The following is a 9,156-nucleotide window of genomic DNA, read 5'->3' as shown; positions in this document are numbered from 1 at the left end:
CTGAATATATGTGCTGAATATCTGTTATAGATTATTGTCTATGATTTAATGAGTATCTGGAGCTGGATTATTGATTAGTGACCAGTGTGTTGTCTTGAGTGGACTTAATGGTTTTGAAAGAGTTGAGTAATGCTTTGTGGTTATTGGATAATACTCTGTGATCTGTTTAGCTGCTAATACTATTGTGATATGTTATTATGTTTTCTTGCTGGGCTTCGACTCACGGGTGCTACACGGTGCAGGTAAGGCAAGTTGGCCATGGGTTGGAGAGCTCTGGGGGCAAGGTGTACATTGTCAGCTGCTCAACCGCCACGGTCAAGGGTTATACAGGAACGAGAACCTAAAATGTATATTTTTCCATTAGAGTGGCTTGTTCAACTATTTGTAATTAAGAATTTTGTATTTACGTTATTTAAACCCTGACTTGGGATCCCATACAATAAACGTCTGTTTTCAATAAAGTTTAACCGTTTATAACCAAATTTTATTTAACCTAGTCCTTTGTGTCATTAGATACACAGTTCAAACTAAATGACTTGATTAGCAAGACTTGCACTATTTCAAACACACAGTGTAACGGTCTTGGTTATCCAGGGTGTTACAGTCTATGTATAAGGAGTTTTAATGGTCCAAAGTCTAGAATAAGTTGGGTCATTACAGTTGGTATCAGAGCAACAGTTCACTTGCATGAAGTTCTCCTCGATACACACACTCAAAAGCTCTGAATCTGGCTGCCAAGTAAGTGATTAAGTTATAGTTATTATGTTTATAAGTATAGCTAACGATTTTAGTCTTTATGTTTTTCAGTTAAGAATGAATGGAGCATTAACTTATGAGGATATCCAAGCCATTAAGGCCCTAAAAATAATTAGAGAACCCTGAAACACCGTAGGAGTGCTAGAAAGAATCAATCGAAGACTACTTTTCTTCCACAGGGAGATAGGTCACCTCCAAGAATCTAAGCAAATCATGATAAGAGCTGTGGAGCAATATATTTTAGTGATTAGATTATTTAAAGATTACCCTATTGTAATTGCAGCCTTAGATGAAATTTTGGAGACCATAGATGATGAAGATGAATTGCCGGTAGCTATGAGATATTACTTTCTCATACTTAGGTTCACTTCAAAAATGGAATTTCAGTTTACAAATGAACAAAAGCATATAATTTTTATGAATCTTCCTCAAGGGCATTTTAAGGCACAAAACAATGATGACTATGAAGAGATAGATGATGATATGCTAGATGAAGGATCGGATGTAGAAGATCCCGATTTTTAGAATAGATTAGTTTCATTGTTTATTTTATCCTATTATTTGTTTTCTTTTATGACACTACTAAAAAATTGTACTTAGACGATGCACATCAGACGACATTTTTAGTAGAATAGTCGTCTCATGTTAAAAGTAGAGATGAGACGACACACTCTCTAGAACTGTCGTGCCATTCTAACTGAAGATTACATTAGATGACTGTTCTATAGAGACTGTCGTCACGTATCTACCTTTAACACGAGAAGACAGTTCTAATAGAAACGTTGTCTCAATGCAACCCAAATTTTTTTGGCATTAATTAAATTTGTATATATTTTAATATGAATTAATAAATATACTTAATATATTATGCAAATATATTTATAAAAAAGAAATAATAATTAATAATTCAAATTTAAATTTAAATTTAAAAGAGTTATTTAATATTAGTTGTTAAATTATTTAATAATATTATATTAATAATACTTTTAAGATAAAAATTAATAAAAAAAATGTCATACTTCTATTAGTTATATATACTATTTTATTAACGTGCGTTACTTCTAAATTATAACAATAATGTCTTTAAACTAATAAAATATAATATATAAAAAGAAATTAAATAAAAAAACTAATGACCCAGTATCTTCAAAATAGAATTAGGCAATTAGGGGTAAAGTCTTTTACCATTTCTCTTCTGCATAAGTCGATAGCACAACCCTATGCTATAACAGCTACCGACGACAACTGCAATCCAGCAATCTATGACAACTAGGGAGAACAGCGACAACCTAGGTGACGGCGGCGACGACGGCTCCTTCCTCGGATACAGGCAAGCCCTAATCTGCTCGTGGTCCAGCCCATCTCCGGCCTAAAGCTTCGGCGTCTTCGCGCCTAACTCTCACTCCGACCGTTCGATCGCTGCCCTCCACCCATCTCCGGCGTAAAGCTCTTCTCGCTGCCGTGTTCCTGCTTCTCTATCTTCTTCACAGTGATAGCCACAAGACTTTGGGTATTTTCTTTTTTTTCTTTCTTTCTTTCTCTGCACTGAGTTTTTTGGTTTAAATACTAAAGATTTGATTGAATATGTGTTTCTTTGAATGGGATGTTCCATTATCGTGATTCAATTTTGTGAATAAGATTCATTTTTGAGATGAGATGTCCCTACAGATGAGATGCTTTCTGATGAATATTATGAGCAAGATGGGAAAGAGCAGAATGATTTAATGCATTATAGAGGGTTTCCTCATTCTTTGGGGTCTAATTCTGAGCAACAACTAAAGCCAGCTGCAGGGAATAAGAATACTGCAAGATCTTCTAGAGTCTTGAATGGCAGTGAAAATTTTGGCGATGGAGATGAAGATGACAACAATAATGATGATGCTGATTATGAAGAGGATGAAGATGGTAATTTTCTTTATTCTCCTTTGTAATTTTAGGATATTGCTGCATTAGTGCTGCTCACTCTAGTTCTTGGGTGCTTGTGAGGACAATTGGCATGGAACTTATGAACTTTGATTATATTATTGTTCCCACTCATGAAGAGTTAAAGACTGAATTTGTAAAACTGTTATTGAAATTTGATAGAGGTCCTTGCATGTATAAATGGGTGGTGATTTCAGGTTTGTGTTTCTGACGCTAGATAATCATGATTGATAAGATTTAGTGGATACCCTTTTTTGCTGGTATATGATTGGCTTCTTAGGCTGTAAAATATAATTGACACCTTGTCATCTTTCTTTTTTTCTTTTCTTTTTTTTAAACAGGCTTATCATCTTTTTATTAATATACAATCTGTTTCTTGTTAAATAAAGACGAGGGGATACCCTTGAAAGATATCAAAATGTGGTGGGATGAGATGATTGCAAACATGTCTTTATTTTAAGAACAAGAAATGATCTGATACGTTATTGGAATTTGGATCAAATAATGAATGAGATGATTGCTGTTCGTTATACTATAATAACAGGAATCGGAGAAATGCATAGCTTCAAAAGAGAAGAAAAGACAATTATAAGAGAGTAGAGAGAGAAGACGTGAGATGTGGGCCAGATTGTTATAAAGTTAGCATAATATGTGTTACATGCATAGTATATCACTTCCTGTGAAGCATTAGTTCTGCCTGTTATATGGAAAAATAGAAAAAGTGGTAGCTACCTAAAGTTTGAAAAGCTTAGCCTGCTAGAATTCATTGTAGCTATACAGTTGATGAACTTGTATGATATAAAAATTTACTGAAATCCTTAATCAATTGATTGTAGCTCTGCATAGTATATCACTTCCTGTGAAGCATTTGTTCTACCTGTTATATGGAAAAATAGAAAAAGTGGTAGCTACCTAAAGTTTGAAAAGCTTAGCCTGCTAGAATTCATTGTAGCTATACCGTTTGATGAAGTTGTATGATCTAAAAATTAACTGAAATCCTTAATCAATTGTTTGTAGTCTTGCAAATTCTTATCAGTTGCTACATGAAATTTTTTCATCTCACCAGGCTAGTTTATTTGAATTATATTTTTGTCTTTGGTGTTGTTTGTGTTGAAATTTTCTTCTGCCATTGGATCATAAAATTATTTTATCCTTACATTATTGGGTTTACCTTTTCAGGAGGAACTTGAAGAGGAAGATAGTGATTGTATTGAGAAAGTGCTGTGGCATCAACCAAAGGGCGTGGCTGAAGAAGCTCTTAGGAGTAAAAGATCAACTAATCATGTTCTACTTAGCTACTTGTTTGATTCTGAGCCAAATTGGAATGAGATGGAATTCTTGATAAAATGGAAAGGCCAATCCCATTTACACTGTCAGTGGAAATCATTTTCTGAGCTTCAGAATGTATGTTGTACACTTCTTGTGCTGCTTCTGCGTGTAGTTTTTGTATTAAGCCTTCTAGCGCTATCTTTTCAGTTGTAACTTGTCATTCTAGATGTAGCATTGATGTTCGGCGCATCCCCCCACTGTTATTTAAATTTCTCTATGCATTTTTGGTTTGTGGTTTTGCAGCTTAGTGGTTTTAAGAAGGTTTTGAATTACACTAAAAAGGCAACGGACGAAGTCAGGTTCAGGAAGACAGTCACACGTGAGGAGGTAATATTTTTATTTTCTTTTTCTTTTTCTTTTATGAATGCCAGACTTTGATTCAGAAAGTCAGAATGTTAAGAAGCAATAAAGATATATGTTTTTTTGGACCTGCGGCAATCCCATTTCTCCTATTTGATGTCAAATATGAATGTAGTTTGTTGAATCACTAATTATTTTATTAATATAAATTGGCTGTTTATTGTAAACAAGGATAATAACTTTGCATTTAGGTAAACTGGGGTTAATCTCTATTTGAGGGTTACCTCTTTAACTTGTGGGGTGGTAGAGCTTTCTTATGCCACACCTACGCCCACACATTATGTATATATTATATTATTTTAATTTATCATTGATTTTTGTTCCTTTAAGCAGTGAATTTGTATTTCATATTCATACGAAGGTATCTATCATATGCGGGATTTATTTTTGTTTTGAACTTGTTTGTTTTTGTATTTGTTTGCTTTTTTTTTTTGTGTGTTTCAGTGGTGCTTATGCTATTTAATGGGATTGTTATCTACTTTTTTATTATAAGCTATATATGGTGGGATTAGGAAGTGATTTTGTTTTTAAAGAGCTCAGTAACTTTATAATGGACCTCATTCTGTTCAATTTTTTTTTGTCACGTCCGAGACAGTCAAAACACATTTGATTTGTTATTGTTTTTCCTCTTTGCTTCATCTCACATTATTTGAAGAGCTTTTAAAATTGATGTTGACTATGGTGCCATTTTTTCTTTAATTGTTTGTTCAAGATTGAGGTTAATGATGTGAGCAAGGAGATGGACTTGGACCTCATCAAGCAAAATAGTCAGGTTCGCTTTCAATTTCTTGTTTTGGTTTTATATATTTATTTCCTTTGTGTTTCCTTTACTATGTAGTTCTCTATATAATTGGTTCAATATATCTCTCAGGTGGAAAGGATAATTTCAGATCGCATTAGTAAAGACAGTTCTGGAGATGTAATTCCAGAGTACCTAGTCAAGTGGCAAGGGTTATCTTATGTTGAAGCGACATGGCTTATAGGTTTGCTCTTTTGTGCAATTGTTCTTTCGCAGACTCTTTCTATTAATTTAGGAATGTATTCACAAAATTTTATGAAAAATAAATTATAGGAACATTACTTTCTACTTATCATAAACACGTACAAAGATAAAACATACAAGTTTTGCTTTGCTTAAATGGAATGCAGACATTTTGATAATAGAATTAATGTGCTAGAGACTAGTAGTATAGTAGTGGGATGATCGAGACATCTTGTGAATAGCAACTGTCATATATCTGTTTGGAGTGTAAGAAAGGGGGAGATGTTGGTCAAAATGGCGAGACACTGAGACGTATAGAGAAACACGGTTGTATGTGAAAATTATTTATTAGAAGTGATTTTGTTTGTTGCGCTCTGTATTTCTTTTGACATTGGTTTTAACACAATGAAATTTACTTGGTCAAACTTATGGTACGGAAGTAGAAAATAGAAACTTGTAATAGCTACTTTCAAAAGATCTATTGGGTCATTAGGGTCTGAGGTACATTTGAGTAGAGTGTACGAGTTTTTAACAAGGGAAGCATGGATCAAAATGATAAGCATCAAGCCAAACCAAATGATAGAGGCTAGTGAAAATTGACAATGAGATGGCTGCAAGGATTCGTTGGGTTGAGTTAGCTTTCAACTAGTTGATTTGACCGATCCACTTTAAAATGACTGTCAAGTTTGCAGGCTAATGTAGATACATCTAACCTAGCTACCTAGAAAAGGAAAAATTAATAACAATGAAGAGTGGTAAACAGAAAATGTTGAAGGACTACTGGGCCGTATTCATAATAGAAAATGTTGAAGGACTGTTGGGCTGTAGTAAACAGCTGTGTTTATTTTACAGCTGTATTTATTTACCTAATTTCTTAAATAGATACTAATATGATTAGGACCAGACTTAGAAGGATCATCTGTTAGGCATATGAATCCTATTATTTCCTGATTTTATGTTTTCTGCCTCTTCCTTTTCTTTGTGCTTTCCTCTATTTATTAGTGGGTTGTGATGAATAAAAGATAGATTATTGAGATTTGAGACCTAATAGTTGAAAGGAAATAAACATGAGAAGATTTTGGTAAAAGCCAAGATGGTCTGAACTTTTAATAGTCTTGTTGATAGCTTTGGCAAACTTCATATTCAATTTGGCAGCTCTAATGACATTAACTTTTTTGTTGTGCATGTTGTAGCTCTGGAGAACAGTACTACTCACACACCTTTAAGCTCATCACAGTGTTCTTGCATGAAGCAAGTCATGCTATTGCTTGCAAACTCACATGTGGTCATGTTAGAAGCTCTTCACCTTTCCCCTCTTTTGTACTCAATGCTTATATTGTGAAGCTAGTTCATGCACTTAATCCTCATTTCCGTGGTTCCTGAAGTCAGTCATGCAAACTAATATGATCTCATGTGTAGGTGGAGGGAATCCAAGTCCATGCAAATGAGGGTGGCGTCACACAAACGCGTGGTGGTGTATATTGGTTGATATTACCTGCAGGATGTAATACACTTTTTTCCCTAGCAACTATTTTTTCTATGGTCCACGCCCTACTTTCAAGTTTGTTAAGTGGAAATGAAACATTGCATGCTTTTCTTTGATAGAATATTCATCAATGTATTTCCTCTGTCTTTGCATTCCTTAGTTCAATTGATTTTTTTTTTCAATCTGAACAAAAAAAGCTTCACTTCAATAGACCTTTTTTTTTTCTCAGTTCTTTATGTATTCAAGGTGTTTCTTACGTGCGTCAATTATACATGTTGGCCTTGCACTTGGTTTCTGGCACTGAACTACCCTTAAGAATTTCTTATTACTGATTATTCTTTCAAATTGCATACACCAAGTTCAATTGTAGTAAAACTGAAAATGAGGTCTTTGTAAATTCAGTAGAATTTTTTATTTCTTTTGATATTGGTTTTACAATTCTTGTCAATTAGCATGATGTGTTTCCATGGCTTCATGCTTTATACGAAATTTTACATACTCAGATCTTGGCTCATCATTCTGGTGAATGACTTTGATACTCGCATCAACAAATCTCCTCACTGCGAGAATTGCTGCTGGTTGTTTAATTGTTTGCTCTATTTGTGGTGCTCTGTATTGCTAAAAACGTAAGATTGCTATTTCATATATTTCAGTGTTGAGAAATGCAAACATTATTGCATATTGTCTTCATCAGTTACTATGAAGTGAGCACTTATTAATTTTTCCTTTTAATCTTGTTCATTATATAGTGGACACTCCGTGGACTTTGTATCGGTAAGAAACTTTATTGAGTTGTTTAAAAGTACTGTCAATTTTATATATTCAAATGCTTCCTTACCATTTTCAAATGCTGCCAATTTTGAGGTTATAACGTTTTTACAATGAATGATACATGGTTTTGGACCATTTACACAATCTAGATACAAAGCTCTGCCTGATGTTCAATCTGCCTTATTTTAAGTTTTAAACCTCCAGGAAGACCTTTAATTGTAGTTTCTCACATGGTGAAAAGGCATCTATATCTTTTCTTTTTTTTGGGTCTAAACTTTGTGCTGAACTGCGACATTACATCATGATTCTCAGAAGTCGCAGAAAGAGGAGGATATGGAGGAGAGAGGTATGAGCAGCTGGAGTTTCAGAAGAAAGCTAGGCAATGTTACAAGGGTCTCCATGATGCTTCTTGGAAGGTAATTTTGTGTTTCGTTTGGTGACAAGTAATAAAGCATAATGCAACTTTAAAAGTCATCTTTTTTTTTTAATATTGATTAAAGTATGATAATAGAGAGATGGGTTATTTCATGAACAGTCACATATGAGGTACTAAAACTACTAATTTATGTTATTTCATTTGCTCATTAGTAAGGATTGTCAATATTACCAGTCCCTTGCATAAGTTCTTCATTTGTTTATATATTTAGGAGAAGTAATTTATAAGTCATTAGCAAGTGCATATGAATATATTTTGTTTGAAGTTACAAATTGTAATATATAATTATTCTCAAAAACACCTAAAAGGTTGGAGAAGCAAGGTTCTTTACATTGAGGCTTGTCTTACATATTCCGCATTTGCCTCGATGAATTTTTAAACCAACTTATGATTCTTACTCTATAAACAGAGCATTGCACTTTAGCTTTAATTTTTATTGTTAACAGTCAACTTATGGTCATATAAAATGTTGTGTTACATGTAATTACCTTCTTTTTCAGTTTTGAGTTTCTTTAATCGGTGATTGTCCAGAGTTTTGAGTTTTCAATAGATGATAAAGACGCCAAAATGTCATATAACAGAGCAGATAGATTATATAGATCATCTTATGTTAAACGAGTATAGTATGAAATATATGAATTTCTAGCCTTGGTAGTGGTGCATTGCTAACTCTGTTAGGAGTTCTTTCATCTGCATATAATGATTGAATATTAATGATTTTGTTGAATATGTGTTTCTTTGAATGTGGTGTTTTATTACTTGTGGTATTTGTGAGAGTTTCAAGATTTTAGAAAAATACAACAAGAAAGGCGTAATCATTTATAATACCCTCGTAGGACTTCACGCCATAGCTATACTGAATTGGAAGCGGATTTAGTAAGTACATATATAGAACGAATTATGCTTGATTTTATGTTTTCCTCATTTGATGTTAAAATTGACCTAATTATATTATATGCAGAAAGCTAAGGGGGGCACAACAGAGCAAATAGATCGACCAGAGGAGGCCAGAAAAGATTCTTCTAGAGTTGCCTTTTGAAATGATAACTAGAGTTTCTTGAGCGGATGAGTCATAGATAGAGTAAGGGTCTAAGAGGCTTGCTAGAGTTACCT

General features: G+C 33.7%; 1 protein-coding gene across 8 annotated transcripts; it reads left to right on the top strand.

The window, feature by feature from the left end:
* Positions 1–1,726: 1,726 nt before the first annotated feature.
* LOC133818605 (protein CHROMATIN REMODELING 5-like) lies at positions 1,727–8,910 on the top strand. 8 transcript variants are annotated; one of them, XR_009885968.1, is made up of 10 exons: positions 1,727–2,266; positions 2,425–2,661; positions 3,859–4,083; positions 4,252–4,335; positions 5,081–5,140; positions 5,240–5,351; positions 6,544–6,640; positions 6,770–7,610; positions 7,920–8,023; positions 8,828–8,910. XR_009885968.1 is itself a non-coding variant. In XM_062251597.1 (9 exons), exons 2-8 carry the CDS (start codon positions 2,584–2,586, stop codon positions 6,837–6,839), a joined length of 726 nt encoding a protein of 241 aa, XP_062107581.1. In that variant the 5' UTR covers positions 1,727–2,266; positions 2,425–2,583; the 3' UTR covers positions 6,840–6,854; positions 7,920–8,903. The 8 variants fall into 8 exon arrangements, 5 of the variants coding, with proteins under 5 accessions (XP_062107581.1, XP_062107580.1, XP_062107576.1 ...); XR_009885969.1 differs by having other exon boundaries at positions 6,770–7,462; positions 7,586–7,610; positions 7,920–8,903; XR_009885967.1 differs by having other exon boundaries at positions 7,920–8,903.
* The last annotated feature ends 246 nt before the right edge of the window (positions 8,911–9,156 follow it).

This window comes from Humulus lupulus, chromosome 2 (genome assembly GCF_963169125.1).
Source record: "Humulus lupulus chromosome 2, drHumLupu1.1, whole genome shotgun sequence".
Classification (NCBI taxonomy): Eukaryota; Viridiplantae; Streptophyta; class Magnoliopsida; order Rosales; family Cannabaceae; genus Humulus; species Humulus lupulus.
This window is presented reverse-complemented; position numbering and strand designations above follow the sequence as displayed.